General features: G+C 40.1%; 2 protein-coding genes and 1 long non-coding RNA gene across 4 annotated transcripts; all 3 read left to right on the top strand.

Moving 5' to 3' along the window:
• The first annotated feature begins 932 nt into the window (after nucleotides 1-932).
• Nucleotides 933-11,544, top strand: eed (embryonic ectoderm development). Its single transcript, XM_073866335.1, has 11 exons — nucleotides 933-1,108; nucleotides 1,434-1,586; nucleotides 1,670-1,762; nucleotides 1,898-1,963; nucleotides 3,645-3,770; nucleotides 4,445-4,526; nucleotides 4,611-4,702; nucleotides 5,123-5,362; nucleotides 8,266-8,424; nucleotides 11,130-11,203; nucleotides 11,282-11,544. The coding sequence occupies exons 1-11, from the start codon at nucleotides 992-994 to the stop codon at nucleotides 11,406-11,408; spliced, it is 1,329 nt and encodes a 442-aa protein (XP_073722436.1). The 5' UTR covers nucleotides 933-991; the 3' UTR covers nucleotides 11,409-11,544.
• A 944-nt stretch (nucleotides 11,545-12,488) lies between these two features.
• Nucleotides 12,489-18,335, top strand: hikeshi (heat shock protein nuclear import factor hikeshi). 2 transcript variants are annotated; one of them, XM_055206357.2, is made up of 5 exons: nucleotides 12,489-12,641; nucleotides 13,030-13,267; nucleotides 13,345-13,496; nucleotides 17,869-17,987; nucleotides 18,071-18,335. In XM_055206357.2, the coding sequence occupies exons 2-5, from the start codon at nucleotides 13,117-13,119 to the stop codon at nucleotides 18,123-18,125; spliced, it is 477 nt and encodes a 158-aa protein (XP_055062332.1). In that variant the 5' UTR covers nucleotides 12,489-12,641; nucleotides 13,030-13,116; the 3' UTR covers nucleotides 18,126-18,335. The 2 variants fall into 2 exon arrangements, with proteins under 2 accessions (XP_055062332.1, XP_055062331.1); XM_055206356.2 differs by having other exon boundaries at nucleotides 12,570-12,727.
• Nucleotides 15,343-16,288, top strand: LOC141363545 (uncharacterized). Its single transcript, XR_012369068.1, has 2 exons — nucleotides 15,343-15,804; nucleotides 15,838-16,288. It is a non-coding gene; the product is annotated as an uncharacterized lncRNA (long non-coding RNA).
• Nucleotides 18,336-18,429: the final 94 nt, after the last annotated feature.

Genomic DNA, 18,429 nt, shown 5'->3' with positions numbered 1-18,429 from the left:
GAAACTTGTGCAAATGAAAGAGGATTTGGGATTTTCAATTAATTGTTGGTTCATTTTTAGATGTGGCTGTTTTAAACACGATGTTCTTTATCCCAAAAACAGCAAAATAACTGAATGCAATCAAAGGAGATTTACACATTTTAACCATTAGAAACCCATATTTACTAGTAAACACAGTAAGACATAAGATTAAACAGCAGCAATGATAAAAAGTAGAAGAGCTAATCTGTGTTCATTATGAACATGATGTTGTTTAAATGTCTGTGGTAAATATAAACACTTGACAGCTCTTCAGAATCAGATGAAATGAAGATGTTACTGGGGGAAGACAGACACCCATCAGCTGCTGTTAAATTCATTTATCAGTTAAACACAACATCTACAACCCTGATCTTGTACAGTAGCCTACTTTAATTTTACCTCTCATGTGTAAATGTACATTTGTAAATGTTATGTATGAATAAAAAAGTAATTGATACTTTAATACATAAGTCATGGGTGGAGTAAGGAAGTGTATTTTGCAATGATTGTACATGTGCAATGTGAGCATTAAAAGTTATTTTGTTCCTGAATTATTACTGCTTATTTTTTATGTCCTCTGTCTAATGCAAAAAATGAAAGACATGACCGTAAACTTGAAATGTTTATTTTTCTATATTATCCTCTGACTCTATTATATTTGACTTTCTTTGCTTCATCCATCACCCAGCAGCTTAATTCCACCTAAATGTTTGTTACTATTGTATTATTGTATGTTTCTTGTTTTATAATGGTTGTATAATGGTTTGGCGATATTGCAAAAAAAAAGTTCCTTTCAATTGAAAATAGTTTTTGAAAAGCTCGGATCCTGAAGAGGCTTGAGATGTACTTGAGATTGTGAAATGTCTCCCTCTGGTGTCGCTCGGTGCTATAGCAGCAGTCGAGTTTTGCAGCAGTGTGTCACGAGGAGCACACGTTTTGCTTTTTGGCAGTGTGGCACAGTTAGAGGAAGATGAGGAGGAAGATGTCTGAATCTCACGCCGAGGCGGGAAACGAGATGCCGAGTAATAAAAAACAGAAATTAAGCAGTGATGAAAACAGCAACCCCGATCTGTCTGGAGATGAAAACGTAAGTTGATGTTAGCGCTGAATCTGTTTGTTTGGTGTGGACGTGAAGCTGCACGTGAATGAAGTTTCTCTTTGTCTTTTCGCGAATATTTTTCATTAACCATCAGTTTCACTGCTTGGTTATTATAATTATGATTTAAATCCCGTTTAATCTTCTCAGTGTGTTTTTTTGAGATGGTTTAATTTCTTACCCTCAGTATTTCATAAGATGATGATGATGATGACGATGAAGGCTGTTTGTGGCTCTGAAGTGACGTCATGTGCTGTTGTTTAGTGACTTTAATAAAAGTTTAATAAGAGAGATCTGCTCGTGTCCGTGTTCTCAGGATGATGCCGTCAGTATTGAAAGTGGCACCAACACAGAGCGGCCAGATACCCCAACAAACACTGCTAATGCCCCGGGCAGAAAGAGTTGGGGCAAGGGCAAGTGGAAGTCCAAGAAATGCAAGTATTCCTTCAAGTGTGTCAACAGTTTAAGGGTAAGAAGTGTTACTCTGTTTGTTTGTTTGTTTGTGTAAAGTGTGAAAGTGCATTTGATGGTGATGTATGGTGTGACACGCAGGAGGATCACGGGCAGCCTTTGTTTGGTGTTCAGTTTAATTGGCACAGCAAGGAAGGAGATCCGCTTGTGTTTGCCACCGTCGGCAGCAACAGAGTAAGTTAAGAACCTCTGCAGATTCTCTGTTGTCTAGCGCACCGGATGACTTTTTCCATTCCTTACATCATAAACTACTTCATGTTCATGCAGACGTCAGTGTTTGGGTCTTATGGTTTTGTCTCGTTCTTGCAGGTCACTTTATACGAGTGTCATTCTCAAGGAGAGATTCGTCTCCTGCAGTCATATGTAGATGCAGATGTATCCTTTATCAAACGTATGTGTTCTTTTAAACTCCTGAGGTATCTAAGAGAAATAGTTCACCTTAAAATAAACAGATTTGCCCATATTCTGAGGTGGTCCTCACTTAAAGAACATGACATCCAGGGGGAGAGATTGAATCTAGATCAAACTCCACCCACTTTATATACTTTGCTCCGCCAAATGAACCACTATACTCGTGTTGTTTCAGCCTGCAATTAGTTGCAACTCGTGGTCGCCAACATTTGCTCTTATCAATTTAACTCTACGTTTCATTAAAGTTGAAAAAGATTCATAATTTAGTAAGTAATGATCACAGTTATGTGTAAGGGACACGTTCCAGACAGTGTGATATCACTAAAGGGATTTATTTGCGACCCATTTGGCTGTACATTATCCCACTTATTACACAGCTATTTTTATATTCTAATATAAAAAACATTATTTAAAATCTTTGATTAGCACATTTGTAAGAAAAGTAAACCTTCTGCGAGGAAAACCTGTAAGCAAAGACACGTTAAAGGAAGTTCAAAGTCCAGCATGTTTATATTGTATACATTCATAGGTATTAAACTGCGCATGGTAAGATTACTTGTAGTACCCAAAATGTTACATTTCACCATAAAGGCACTACTTTCATTGTAGTCTAAGTAAAGTTTGTTTTTCTGTCAAAAGAATAACTTAATTTAGTTACGACTAAATGGCAGCGCAACAACAAGTGTATGACGTGTCTTGATGTAAAACTGCTGACCAATCAAAATGCAGTGGGAAGAGATTCTCTGGATTCGGATCCAACCCGCCCCTGGGTGTCGTGTTCTGCAGTGAGGCGCTACTGCATATTTTATTCACCTGTAAGTTATACTAGGTGTATATAAAGTTATTTTAAATCATATCCTGGCTCTTTTCAACACATTTATGATGTCACTGGACAGTGCCCATCTGTTAAAGCTCCAAAAAGCACATCTGTACATCAAAAATCAATCCATACACTTATTAAATGTCATCTAATGGGTTTTTGTCACGCTGGTTAAAATGCTCAAACCAGAAACAATAATGCCTAACAAATGGAGAAGGGATATTTATTTTATTTTAAATTTTGTATGCACATTTATGAGGAATAAACAATGTTCTTCTGAACCTTAACATTTCTCTGTCATGGGAGTGGCGATTCTGAAATTTTCACTTAATAAACTATGAAAAATACTGTTTAAAATGCTTTAAACTAAATATTGACATCTGAGATTCCAGTATGGTTAAAAACTTTGGTTGACATTTGTATGGAAATGCCCATATGGTGAACAGCATACAACTCTCTGGAGGCAGAAACTATAGTAATGCAGGTCAGGGCTGTGGGTGGTGCTTTATCAGTGTGACATCACATTAACAAGAGAATCAAAACAGCATCTCTAATGAGACTGTATTGGTGTAATAGTGATTAAAAAGAGAGGGTGTTTTTTTCTTTGTAGGGTGGTTGTCTTCACAAACTGCCAACACGCATTTATGTCCAAAAACCTTGTAAATGTGGTGCCCTTTAACTCTGACTGTGTTTCGCTAAAAACTTAAAGTTTTGTGTATGGATGGCTAAACATATGCCCCTTTTTTTGGGGGTGAACTTTAAGTTCAGTTAAATGTTTTTGATACTATTTTGTCTTGTTATTACCTTGATTATTGTGCTCTTTAGGCAGATGAAAACTTTTACACTTGCGCTTGGACCTTTGACACGAGCACCAGTCACCCGCTGCTGGCTGTGGCCGGTTCGCGCGGTATCATTCGCATCATTAATCACATCACCATGCAGTGCGTCAAAGTAAGTCTGCAAGCCACAGAGTCGCCTCCATTCACCTGTATGCATTTGATAGACATTTTATATGATGGGCATTAGTTAGTGCCATGCTGTACCGGTTAATCTATATCAGGGGTGTCAAACTCAACGCCCACCGGCCATATCCAGCCCAACCCTCATTTTATGTGGCCCATGAAAGCTTACAAATATTTTATTGTAAGTATTTAGTTTATTGTTAATATATAGTTTATCTCATGAGACGTCTTGTCAATCAGTAAAATAAACTTCAGCTTAATTCTGACATTAAGAGCGATGGGTAATATCAATGTCCGATTAATACATGGCCATATATAATCTGAATGAGGTTGTAAAACTCTTATCCACACTTTGTCTTTAATTTTAACATTTTTAAAATAGTTCTTTGGGCGGTCTGTTCATATGGGAACATGTTCATCTGCCACCACTGAAAACCAATTTTGATCCAGGAAAGACCTTAAGAAATCGATTGTAGAGGTAATTATGCAATGGAGTAAAAGAGTTAAAACATTCATATAGTCTTACAAATCCGGCCGTCCTTTGAGAGCAACCATTATGCTGATGCGATGAATTGAGTTTGACACCCCTGATCTACATGAAGAAACATTCATTTCTGAATTTGTGCAATCTTATACACAATGTTGTCGTCATCACACTTGCAGCATTACGTCGGCCACGGTAACGCAATCAACGAACTCAAGTTTCATCCCCGAGATCCGAACCTTCTGCTGTCAGTTAGTAAAGGTAAAAACCTCACTGAGAGATTGTGTTTAGATATGAGTTGTGTTTCTGTTTGTTGTCATAACATCTGGATTGTGTATTTGTCAGATCACGCTCTGCGCCTGTGGAACATCCAGACAGATACTCTGGTGGCCATATTTGGAGGTGTTGAGGGTCACCGTGATGAGGTCTTGAGCGCGGTGAGTTAAATAAAGGGGCTTTGAGGATCACCAAAACTTTGTTTACATCTTGTGTTGTGTGAGATCATGGCGCAATCACCTTCATGATGAAAATAAAATTCAAAAACAGGGTTTTCCTCTCTGTTTGAAACTATACAGCTGCACAACATGTGTGCCGGTTGGACGGCTTACATCTGAACTCAGTGTACATTATTGACAGAGCTTCACTTGCAAAGTACGAGGATCATATCACACCATATATCGATATAGACGCTATAGTCTCATCCTGTTTCCTGCTGGGAAAAAACAAGACGTATTCCCCAAATATATCAAACAGCCCTAATATTCAGTGTTTTGTGAACATGCTTGATCAAAAAAATGACATCAACATTAGTAAACACTATAAAGTTATCTCTGTAAATATTCATGTTGTGTTTGTAGGATTTTGACCTTCTCGGTGATAAGATTATGTCATGTGGCATGGATCACTCGCTCAAGCTGTGGAGAATAAACTCTGAGCGGATGCAGAAAGCAATACGTGGTTCTTATGAGTATAATCCAAGCAAAACTAACAGGCCTTTTGTGTCTCAAAAGATTCACTTTCCAGACTTTTCCACGCGAGACATCCACAGGAACTATGTGGATTGTGTCCGCTGGCTCGGAGATTTGATTCTCTCAAAGGTACTTTTGACTGCTTTAATAAAGCCAAGAACAATTTGCACAACACGCATTAATCTGTTATGAATTTGATTCATGCCAATACTCTCATTATAAATTCTATGTTTGCAAGTGATGAGAGAGGAACATGGAGATTGAGAATTTGGTGTAAATATGCCTTAGCGTTACATACTGAATAAAAGTGGCGAGAAAAGTCTACAAGATTGTAGTCAGAATTGATGAACCCTATGCTAGGTTAACATTAGGATAATAAACTGGATTTCCAGGAGACGCGAGTGTCGCGATTAGTTTCAGTCCCTGGAAAACAAAGCTCTGACATTCCATTGAGGAAGAGAATCAGTCGTGTCCACGTGGATAAGAATGAGCAGTTATCATGATCAGCTTAACATTGAATTCTCACAAATATGCAAAGTTTGCGGCATCGACTCTCTAAAAGACGTCCACGAGTTTTGCTTGAGGCAGTTAGTGGAGTCAAAATGTTTGGTGTCCTGAATTGCTTGTATGTGTTAAAAAGTGGAGAGATATGCTTCAAACAGACGTTTAACGGGAGCGTGTTATTGGTGTGGCTGTTGATGAAGTGCACACCGTTGTTCTATGGTGAGTAATGTTGTTTATTTAGATGCTATTCAGTTGGCAGGTTATTTCAATAACTGACTTGTTGCCAGCCGGCTCGTTATTGTGGGGAGTCGAAACGTGACGCTAGACGAAACAACCTGTGATTGGTTGTTTGACATGTCTGTCAAACAGCTCGTGGGCGGGCTTTGTCCAGAAAAAGCAGCGAAAAACACCAGACCTTCAGTATTGAAGGTCTGGCTACGCGAGACTAGGTTAACATTAACAGCAGCAGTCTCCCATTTAGCAAGCCAACAAGACGACAGTGGCAAGAAACCAAAACTCCAATGATGAATAAATGGAGCAAAAACCTTGTGGGAAACCAAGCTTATGTGCTGGCTACACACCAAAAGAATTTTTACATCTTATAAGATTTTCAAAATGTGATGGGCCACAAACATGAGGATAAAAATCCTAGATTTAACCATTTTGCTCCTATAGTGTGTGGTGTGGCATGATGTGTCAAAGACAGCACACCATACACGAACAGATTTTCAGCCAGAGTCTCGACTTTGAACACAGGAAATCTCGCGAGACTTCAGAGTAAGCGTGGCGGATGATATGCAGGAAGACATTTCAATAGTCCCTTTCACACATACCGTCTTTACTGGTAATTTACTGGTAAATACCAGTTAACGTGTCATGTGTGAACAGAACCTTTCCGGTAAATCAGTGCTCCCAATTTACCAGTAAGACAGGAGGTTAGGTAATTTACCGGTAAGCGCTATATGTGAACGAAAAATATAGGATTACCGGCATTTAGAACGGACGACGTCAGACCGTGCTGACAGATCGGGCCAATCAGAACGTTTTTACACAGATGACGCGTTTACCCCCGCACTGTTTCCATACCCATGCTGCTTTAAAGTCGAGCACAACTGAAGTTAACATCCACATTTCTTCAAAGTTGTTTAAAACAGCTTACCATCTATTTTCCAAATTGCCGACGTCGTTAATAACCCTCGGTGAAGCTAAGGTTCCGTTTGACGTCGCCTACGCAATGTTGTTTGGTCACGAGCAACTTCGCCACCGTTTGCCACAGATGTGAAAACAACAAAATACGGACCAACGATATTAGTCATAACCCGCCATTGTGTACAAATACACCACAGGTAACTTCTGCTTTCTCTCCGAGTTTACTGGTATTTTGATACTGATGTGTGAATGATATCTTACTGGTAAAAAGACGGAACGTCACTGCATGTGTGAACAGCACATTTTTGTATTTACTGGTAAATTCATGGTAATTTACCAGAATTATTGTGTGAAAGAGGCTACTGATAGTGTTAGGAATGATTTTCACAGAAACTCAAGAAAAAAGTGAAGGGTTTGGATGAAGTCATGAAAGACAGCGTTCACTTTGCATCAACCTCACTTTGTGCTGGGCCATGACTGCTCCATCTTCCATCATCTCACTTTCTGATTGGATATTGTTTCGTTTCACGTGATAATCTCAAGAGCGTGCGCGTTTGTCCTCGGGGGTTCCCCCCACACATCAGGATTTCTGCTCGTGATCGGGCTTTATTACGTCTAACTGAGCTGGAACTTAAAACAGAGGAAGTAAGCGACTAGGCAGATGAGATGCACTTTCTTTGTCAAAGCTTCTGTGTTTTCTGTTTTGTCAGCCAAGATACTCATTATTAGGGGTGGCACGGTTCATGAAAAAAATCTGAACCGTTCGGTTCGCTTGTCTCGGTTCGGAGCGCGTGTGTGTCGTACGGTTCAACGGTTCATGGCATGCGCAATGTATGTAGCCTCGTGCCCTGTATGTGACCTCAGACAGCGTGTTTTCCTTTCGCGAATAGCGCGAAAGAAGAGGTGACTGGTGTGGAGAGTGAGTGCTGCCGGTCATGTTACGTGTAGAAATGGCAAGAGGGAGAGAAAAAGAAGTCTGCCCGCCAAATAATGCCAAATAAATGAAAAGCATGTTGAAATCATCAATGTCTTCCCTCTCGTTGTGTCAAAATCTCGCCTGGCTTTCCTCAGGGATGTTCCCAATAATGTGCTTAAAGTCAAATTCAGTTTGTGCATGATTACATGATATAACTTTTTTTAATACTGTATCCTAAATTATGGATAATTAATACATTAATAAGATAATATATTTCTGGAGTGTTAAAAAAATAACAACAAGAACCGTACTGAACCGAGAACCGTGGCCATAGAACCGTGATACGAACCGAACCGAGGGTTTTGTGAACCATGCCACCCCTACTCATTATTAGTCTCATAGTGACATTATTAGTGATAAAATGTTTTACTGAGTTTTCTTTTTGTGTTGTCCCAACTTGTAGTCGTGTGAGAATGCAATTGTGTGTTGGAAACCTGGGAAAATGGAAGAGGACATTGACCGCATCAAAGCAAACGAGTCCAACGTGACGATTCTCGGCCGCTTTGATTACAGCCAGTGTGACATTTGGTACATGCGCTTCTCTATGGACTTCTGGCAAAAGGTACGATAAAGACTTTCTTTAACTGCACTGATGAATTATAAATTAGACTTTTTGGGGCAGTTTCCCAGACAGGGATTAGACTAATCCTAGACTAAAATAAATGTAAGAGCTGTCCAAATTGAAAACAACTTGCACTGACATATCTTAAAATACATCAGTGCCCTTTATTTTGCCTCAAAATGCACGCCAGTAATGTTAATTTCTAGGGATGCTCCGATCAATCGGCCAGAGATCGGTATCGGCCGATAACGGCATTAAATGACTCGATCGGTCCTTGTTAAATTTGCCGATCTCGTGAACCGATCTTTCTGTTTACTTTTGTAATCATATGGCTCCTCAATGCGGCTGCAGTTAGAGACCATTTTTACGCAGTGAGAGCATTTTTATAACCCGTGGCTCATGCGCGACGTGCAGATTTGCATTTCTCTCTTTGCCTTTACAGATATATGTGTATTTTCTATGAGGACGCGGTCCGGTCCTAACAGCGCGACCCGTCTTCACATCCCCATCAAACAGCGTATACAACACATATCTATCGCGGACATTGCATCCTCATGTCAAAAGTTTATTATTTGCATGCGTTTTAAAGTTTTGAGGGTTTAAACCAGGGGTCCCCAACTGGCGGACCCCGGTCCGAATCCGGACCGCGAGATGCGTCCATCCGGACCGCTAAGACTTTTAACACAATAAAATACATAAATCGCAAACGCTATTTAACGTTATTATAAAATCCTATTTATATCAGGCACATATATAGTCAGCCCAGTAGCGCTATATGGGTCCTACATCGACACAGGTTTCGAGTGCGGAGCCAGCGCGAAGCCGCGAACAGTCACAGACAGGTGTGCAGGGAAGAAAGCAGAGAGCTTCATCTTGCTAGCGAGTCTGTTGCGGTTGTCAAAAGTGGGGACATTAAATACCATTACGAAACTAAACAGACACTTGAAGAAACTTACCCTCAGCAGTCCGAAGTAAGGGTGCGAAAAATAAATGAACTAAAAGCCCAGTATGAGCGACCCACACGGGTCCTCTCTCACTCACTCATTGCCCAACAACAAGCTATGCGTCATCGAGCCATCTATGAGTGTTCACTGTAAATACAGTGGATTTTAGGAAAGCATAACAAGCCCTTTACAGATGGGAAAATAGTAAAGGAGTGCGTGGATGCTGCATTTTTGGCTCAACGTATAGTTGCGAGTCAGCATTCTCAACACTTAACATTATCAAAAGTGAATACATGTCAAGAATGATCAATGGACATAGTTTTTTTTTAACTAGAACTTTTTATTCTTTCGTCTTTTGAGCTTATTTACATTTGTATAGACTTGAAGGAACAGTACAAATTAAGAGAGAAATGTTTTCCTGCACTTTTTCATTTTTTCAACACTGGCAGTTTACTATTTGTCTGTTTGTGTTTCGGACTGATATTGATGATGATCTTTTACCAGTGCAACTTGAAGCACAGAAGAGAGTGTTCAACATTACATTTAGTTAAGTACAGACAATAAATGAGAATGAAGGTAACATGTGATATGATTTGATTAAGCCAGAGAGGTTTGTCTTCATTGATTGTGATTGTTAATCTCAGTTTAGCAGAAAAGAGCACTTTAGTTTTCCTTTTAAGTTGTTATGTGGAAATGAATGTGTGTTTTGAAGATTTAGAGATGACTGCATTTTGCACTGTTCCCTTCATATTTTTGTCAGACATTGTTACTGGATAAATTTAGATATTTTGTACCAAAGCAACTGAAAGGACATACAGTAACAGAACAGCATTAACATGAAATCCATTTTGTGAAGGATTATGTATGCTTATACATATGAAAAAACATTATTCAATATACTTGATAACACTAAAATTTGTTCAATAAAACAAATATTTACACTAATTTCTTTAGTCTGGCGAAAGCGGTCAATTTATGTTTTTACGTGCAGTACACAATTGTCCGGACCTCGGCTGGTGCAGAGGGTTCATTTACTGGACCTCCACCAATTTTAGTTGAAGACCCCTGGTTTAAACTTTAATTTTCCTCACAGCTGCTCTCGTCTGCATACACCCGCCGTGCGCACACACAGCAGCCTGTCATCAGTGCACGTGAACAGAGCGATCTCTGTCAAGTCTTAAAGCTACAGTAACCTAATTCATCTCTCATTAAAATCACTCTCTGCTCTTCACTAAAGAACTGTTGTACTTCATACGAATGCGTGTATATTTAATTCATACAGTAAAGACTGTGAAGTGTTTTATTTTCATTAGATTTTACAGACATAAGGCTTTTTAAAGGCATATTAAATTTCCCTTTGCAGAAGAAATATTTGTTGTGCTAATTAATTTGATTCTCTATTTAAACAATAATATACCTAATTACTGCAAGTAATATAACAAAGGCAACATCTGTGGTATTACTTTATCTAGAAAAAATGTTAAAAGTTACAGTCATCAAAGAGCTTGCATATCAGCTTGAAAAATCGGTATCGGCATTGGTATCGGCCGATCACAAAGACAACAAATCGGTGATCGGTATCGGCCTGCAAAAATCCTGATCGGAGCATCCCTATTAATTTCCTAATTAAACTAAGGCCTAGTCCTGGTTTAAGCTAATCCATGTCTGGGAAACCACCCCATAGTGTGTAGATGTTATTTGTAGAGCAGTTGTGTGAATTAATAGTGTGTGAAAAATACCTTTTTGTTTTTACTTTTTCAGATGTTGGCTCTGGGGAATCAGGTGGGGAAACTCTATGTTTGGGACCTGGAAGTGGAAGATCCTCATAAAGCGAAGTAAGGTCACATTATGAACATTATGATGTAAATGTGGGAGGTGCTGGATGTATTTACCTGTTGACGTTTTCACCTCAGGTGTACCACGCTCACGGTTCCTAAATGCACATCGGCCATCAGACAGACGAGTTTCAGCAGGGACAGCAGTATTCTCATCGCCGTGTGTGATGATGCATCAATATGGCGCTGGGACCGACTCCGCTGAAATATAACTAGTCTCACTAGATTGCTTAGCAGATTTTGTTGTCCTTTGGCTTTTGAGTTTGTTCACCTCAGCTTTTGTGTTGTCTTTTTTAGTAGTTGTAATGTTTGACGATAATAAAATCTATTTTTCTATGCCATTTCTCTCTCTACTTCATGTTTAATGTTTATATAGCTATTACGTTAAAACCAACAAACTTTCACGCAGATAGTTTTCAGTTCTTTACCTATTACCACATCTGTGTTTTTGTGTGAAAGTCCGATGATGTTTGGATAAGCGTTGATGTGTAAAACAACTCGTCAGTAGGAAATGTAAATTTGGTCGGCGCTAAAATCTCGATGCCCTTGCGCGAGAGCGAAATGTGAAGAGGTCAAAAACCTCTCGCGGTAGTTTGAAGATTGGGCAAGTTAAAAGGTGTGTTCGACTTCGTGCGGCGCCGCAGGAGCCGACAGTCGGATGACGTCGAAGTACCGCGAGAGTGAGACGAAATTAGACAATTAAATTAGTTTCTCTAATCGTTCTAGCGGTGCGTTGACGTCATTCGGCTGTCGGTTCTTGTGGCGCCGCATGAAGTCGAACACACCTATATTACTAGCAGTGCAGCTTGTAATTGCCAACAGAATGCTGTGCACAGAAGAAGAAATGCAGAAGTTTTGATGCAGCAAGGACATTACGACGACGCAGAGTCCCATATGGTGAAGACAACGACAGTGGAAACAGCGAGACATCGGTCACGTGGGTTTAATGTTCGCTTGCGTCTCCATCTCCAACTGTTCGCATTTACTCTCTGTCGCATAAGTCAAAAACCACCTCAAGGAAGTGTAAAAACTTTCTTCCGAATTAAGGGATTAGAAATGTGTCATTTCCATCACTCGTTTCTGATGCGATACTTCAAAATGCGATGGAAATTCATTTAGTATGACTTAAAATGACAGACAGGTGTGTTGTGGAACTAAAGTGTTACACTATTAGTGTTCAATAGGTCTGTGTTGTGTTTATAGCACCTTAGTCCTGCAGGAACGTTGTTTCGTTACTGTCTGTGCTTACTAGCTGCATAAATGGTTACCGTGCCACCAGAAGAAACACGTCACGAGCGTCCCGCGCTGGTCAAATCAAAGAAGGCGCTGTTGTGTTTTTTTTCCGGGTTCAGAGGTCGAGGACTTCCGTTGTTTTGCTGCCGGGGTCAGAGGTCGATCTTTCAGAAGTTTCTAGCACTGAAGATCTTTATATGCAGCTGTGGGTATATGAGTTAATCTCACTTTATTATTTACGGCGGTTCATTTTTTGTAACGATGTTCGGATGTCTCGTCGCTGGCAGACTGGTGAATACATTCATATTTACATCGAAAACATTTTCAGATTATTTACGCGTTTGTTGTAAAAGTCATTCAGATTCATGTCAATATTTATCACAGCGCTTTAGATTAAAAAAATAAGAATCTAGTTTTGGTGACATGTAAGTTATGGGATTTCAATGTATGGGAGTAACACGGTTAATTTCTTAGCACGTGCTTTATATAAGTAAAGTGTTGTGTGGGATTGTTTGATGTAATCGGGGAGAGATGGCTCGTCGTCGTGATGTGATGTGTGTGTAGTGTTTTAAAAGCGTGGTTTCATACACCAGGTTCAAACAGACGTGCAGCAAATCGCCACCGATAAATTCGTCTTTAATCTGCCGGACTACGAGCACGTGAATCATGTGGTGGTCTTCATGTTGGGCACGAGCCCTTTCCCGGCCGGTATGGGTGGTGCTGTCTACTTCTCTTTCCCAGACCCTTGTGTCGGTCAGGTGTGGCAGCTGTTAGGCTTTATAACTAACGAGAAGCCCAGTGCCATATTCAAGATCTCTGGTCTGAAAGCTGGTAAGCTGCTGGATATGAAGTTGTTCACAGGGAATTTAAGTGTTGTAGTGCTTTGTTTTATTGTTGTTGTTTATCAGGTGAAGGTGGAGCTCATCCGTTTGGAATGATGGATGTTCCTCAGGTCTCGTCCATGGCTCAGATCGGAGTCTCTGTGGAAGCTTTGGATTCGCTGGCACAACAGACACCAGTGTCAAACGCAACCGTTTCCACAGTGGACTCATTTACTCAGGTAAACCCTGACAAATATCAGCCATCTTAAAGCTTTTAGGGTTAGGTCTCTGTTTGGAATTGTGAAGATTTTTCAGTGTTTATCTGGAGAACATGTAAGAGCTCATTTACACCTGCTATACATCAATATCAGTCATGTGACCTTTTAAGTCATCCGCTCTTTTTCCAGCTTACTGACGCCATCTTGAGTACCTACCGAGTACTCACAAACATTGTGTAGCTTGCTACAATTTACAGATTTCTTATATTTTACTGTCTACGATTCGTACAGATACAGTAAAGGGCTACGAAAGACAACATTTCGCACCTCGACTGTCATGAAAAGAAACGCTACTTTATAAAAATATCTTGGTTAGGGTGTGTTGCCTACTCGATCCCTGATGCGTTCTTCCAGCCGCTGTCTGCTCTACCAAACTAGCACTATTTTTACAACACTAAGGAGGTGCGACACAGCATGAAGCTTTGCTCAAAGTATCACCTGGATCTCTACACATGAACGCGGGCATTGAAAACATTGTTTGTGTACACAGAGTTTACTAAAAAGAAAGGTTTTGAACAACTGACTTTGGCTCTTTTGGTGTCCTCTCGCCATCTTTGCCAGACATAAAGAATCGATTTCCGCATGCGAATGAATGAATCTCATATGAGGCTCCTTTTTCAACTACAAGGTCGATTAATTATCCGTGCATTTATATGGAACTATGCTTTAGGAGCTATCGATCTTTACTCTCTTCCATCCTTACATCTCATTTGGAGATCGATACATCTTGATTGGCAAGATGGTGCCAAGCGGACACCAAAACAGCCAAAGTCAGTTGTTCAAAACCTTTCTTTTTTGTAAACTCTGTGTACACAAATTCAATTCAATTCAATTTTATTTATATAGCGCTTTTCACAATTTGGTAATTGTATCAAAGCAGCTTTACATAATAGATGCAGTGAAAAGCACAGAAAATCGACAGATAGCACAACATAATAAACGGTAGCACAAGCAGTTAAATTTGCTACGGCTATAAATCCACATTATAAGCAAACGTATTACTAATGTAACGTATAGAAGTTAAGCCCAAAAAGGCTGCCTCCCCGGGTTGAAAAACCCCCTAGGAGAAAAAAACCCCGGAATTTTAGCCGGGGAAGTAAAAAAGTCATAGGAGGAAAAAACCCTTGGGAGTTATATATATATATATACAGGCATCAGCTGGACATCACGATGAAGAACAGCTAGTAGATCAGTTGTGTGCCGACTTTCACATGTACCGGAACTGGATCTGTTTGTCTCGTCCTCGGGATCAAGGATGAGACAGGGAGAGAGAAACAAAATCTTATTAGCGTAGGGGCCGTTCACATAGAAAACAAGTGTCACACAGTAATGTGGTTTTAGTCAGCTCGGTTCCGGACAGGCTAACTATTACTGGTTAAGTGTATTACATATAGTTGATGATTTTAGAAACGGAAACAGAACTCGTTTGACTAAGGCCAGAGGCCCCACTGCCGTCGTTAATACTAACGTACAGTGGCAAATGGTTCTGTATTACATACTATTATAAGGTCATGGGAAAAGGCCAAAATTGCAAGCCGGCCATATTTGGCAGTTAAGACTCAATCGAAAACCAATTCAAAGTTTCAGCATACTACTAAAGAGTATTAATGAGATTTACCATGCTTTGAAGTGTTGACGAAAAAAAGGTTTTAATTTATTCATTAATTTATTTATTTATAAGGTTGTACAAGCTAGCTATTAGGAGATAAGTACCATTGTTAAAACAACTATTTGAAAGCCTTGTTAAAGAGAAAAGTTTTAAGTCTAGATTTAAAGTTATCTACTGTCTCTGATTTTCGGACGTCGGTTGGTAAATCATTCCAGAGCTTAGGGGCTAAGTAGGAAAAGGATCTGCCACCTTTAGACACTTTTGATATTTTAGGGATAATTAAGAGGCCAGAATTTTATGACCGCAATGCACGTGATGGATTGTATTCTGATAATAATTCTCTAAGATATGAGGGTGCTAGGCCATTTAAGGCTTTAGGTGATTAGTAATATTTTAAATTGTATACGATATTTAACTGGTAGCCAGTGTAAAGATGCCAGAATTGGGCTTATGCGGTCATACTTCTTAGTTCGAGTAAGAACTCTTGCAGAAGCGTTTTGAACTAGCTGAAGCTTGTTGACCTGTTTTGCATGGCATCCTCCGAGTAACGAGTTACAATAGTCTATTCTAGAGGTCATAAAAGCGTGGATAAGCTTCTCTGCATCTGATGCAGACAACATATGGCGTATTTTTGAGATATTTCTAAGGTGGAAGAATGCTGTGCGGCAGACATTGGAGATATGGCTGTCGAAGGATAAACTGCTGTCGAACATCACACCTAAATTCTTAACCGTGGAGGTTGGCACCACAGTGCAGCCATCTATGGGCAACTTGTAATCTGTCAATGTTCTCAGTGCTTGAGTTCATGTGTAGAGACACAGGTGATTAGGCCTGGCAAACTCGACTCCTTTTAAGGATCCGGGTTATTGTGAGTCACTCACTAAAGTGATCCGGGTTGTGTGAGTCACTTGAGTCAGTATTGCTAAATCACCAAGGAAACTCAGTACAGACCCACTTGTAACCGGCCGATCCGCGCGACTCGAGATTCTCAGAGCCGGAAGCATTGCACACTCGCAGACCGTGGATCTGAAACACTGCAGAAAACTGCTGTCATAGTAAAGCCGGTAACATGGCAGGCTAAAAAATACCACATCTGAAATATATTTCTTATTTTTATTTATCAGTTAAATTAATTACATTAAATCAGTTAAGTATTACGTACATTTTGATGCTGATTTACCCTTTAATCCAGAAATACAATCTATAAAAATGTTTAAGTCAAGTTTAAAAACATGGAAAAGGGGTTTATTTTTCATAAACTTCGATACCACATCTAAAATGGTGAGTCTTCCTATAATGTTATGGTTAAAGACAATGGCTCAGAGCCGGAGAGTCTCGTGTCTGCAATGTTTCCGCAGATCTGTGAATCTGCAATGTTTCCGGCTCTGACTCGAGAGACGGTTCGCCCAGATCAGCCGGTTACGAGCTGAGACTTGAGAGATTCTCGAGTCAGAGCCGGAAACATTACAGATTCGCATGTCTCTCGAGTCCGCAATATGAGTGAGAATCTCGGGTCAGTTCACGGCTCAAGCGGATCAGCAGGTCTCTCGAGTTTGCAGGGTTTCCGGCTCTGAGTGAAAATCTCGGGTCAGTTCTCGCGCATATCGGCCAGTTACGAGTGGATCTGTAGAGCGAGCGAAGTCTCATCAATAATGTTGCAAGAGTTTTGTGTGTGTGGTGGCGCTGTTTATTGTTTAACATTGAATTGTAGTAGGACTCAATTGATCCGGGTTAATGATACTAGAGACTCGCGACTCGTGAGTTAATTTAAAGATCCGGGTGAAAGATCCAAGTGAGTCACGACTCAAACAGGTCTACAGGTGATACTTCAAGCAAAGATTCATGTTGTGCCCAGTCTTCTTAGGGGCCGATACCCACCAAACGCACTTTAAACGCAAGGCATGACGCACTGCCTTTTTTTAAAAAGAGCAGTGCGACACGGCTTTTTCTATTGCTAGGCAACCAACGAGTCAGCTGTCTTCAATCAAATATTGAAGCGTAAGCACTTTTGCTGTTAACTGTCATATTAGCAGAAACTTTAAAAAGAGGGCGCTTGCTCTGACCTTGTTTGAGGATGAGAGGTGCAGAAACACGCAGGAGAGAGTGAGCGAGTGGATTACGGTTCTTCAAAGCAACTGTAAACTTCCCTCACCACAACGTAAGGCCCGATTGGACAATGGAAAGACGCGAATAACGTCGGGCGCTTCTCAGCGCTCCTTCAAAAGTGCATGCTGCGGCTGGCGGCAAAAAACGCAAGGCACTCGGCGCACATAAACAGCCCGCAAACGCTCCCTGCCCATAGAATATCATTCAAAAAGGTGCCTGGAACTGCCATAAATGCGTTTGGTGTGATCAGCCCCTTACTCTTGCCAACAGTGGCAAAGTTACATCATTTCCGATCTCTCTGATAAAGCCAATACAGAAGTGACTTACCAAACGATCACACCAAGCGCTTTTATGGCAGTTGCAGACGCTTTTTTTATTGATTTTCTATGGGCAGTGAGCGTTATGCGTGCTGTTAATGCTGTCTGTTTGAACGACACAATGGGGACAACCGTTGTTGCTTTACAAATACAAAAAAGTAAGCCTGATGTTTTCTAGTAAGAAGTGTCATGAAGTGTAAATTAGGCTGCTGGTCAATCTCCTGCATCTGCAAACCCACAAACGGTTTGTTAATTGTTGAGATACGGTCACGTCATTGATGAAAGTCCTTAATGTCCACAGTTTACACAGAAGATGTTGGAGAGCTTGTACAACTTTACTTCTTCTTTTGCACTGACACAAGCACAAATGACGCCTAACCCTTCAGAGATGTATGTTCCTGCCAGCTCCATCCTCAAATGGTGAGGTGTCTGTCTGTACAGTAATACAGTGATACAACTGTTTTATTAATGCAAATGTTTCTTAGATGTTTGTGTTTTCTCAGGTATGAAAATTTTCAAAGACGGATGGTGCAAAATCCTAACTTTTGGAAGACGTAACAGTTTGTTGTTTTATTTTAACAGTTTGACTTGTTGCGTTATTGAGGAGTAATTCACATCTAGATTTGATGAAGAGTTTAATCTCAGTCAAAAATCTGAGATTTTGTATTTCCTCTGTTGAATATTTGCCGGCACATCATGAACTCATTCTTTTTACATACAAAAGACATTTTTATATGCTGAACTCAAAATAAATGTCTGTTTGATCCATTGTGTGTTTTTTTTTCTCTCTTTTTCTTTTTTGAAACTACAATTAGTGCAAAAAAACATCTACAATAACATTTTACATTTTTACATACATTAA

This window comes from Misgurnus anguillicaudatus, chromosome 3, assembly GCF_027580225.2.
Source record: "Misgurnus anguillicaudatus chromosome 3, ASM2758022v2, whole genome shotgun sequence".
NCBI classification, from domain to species: Eukaryota; Metazoa; Chordata; class Actinopteri; order Cypriniformes; family Cobitidae; genus Misgurnus; species Misgurnus anguillicaudatus.
This window is presented reverse-complemented; position numbering and strand designations above follow the sequence as displayed.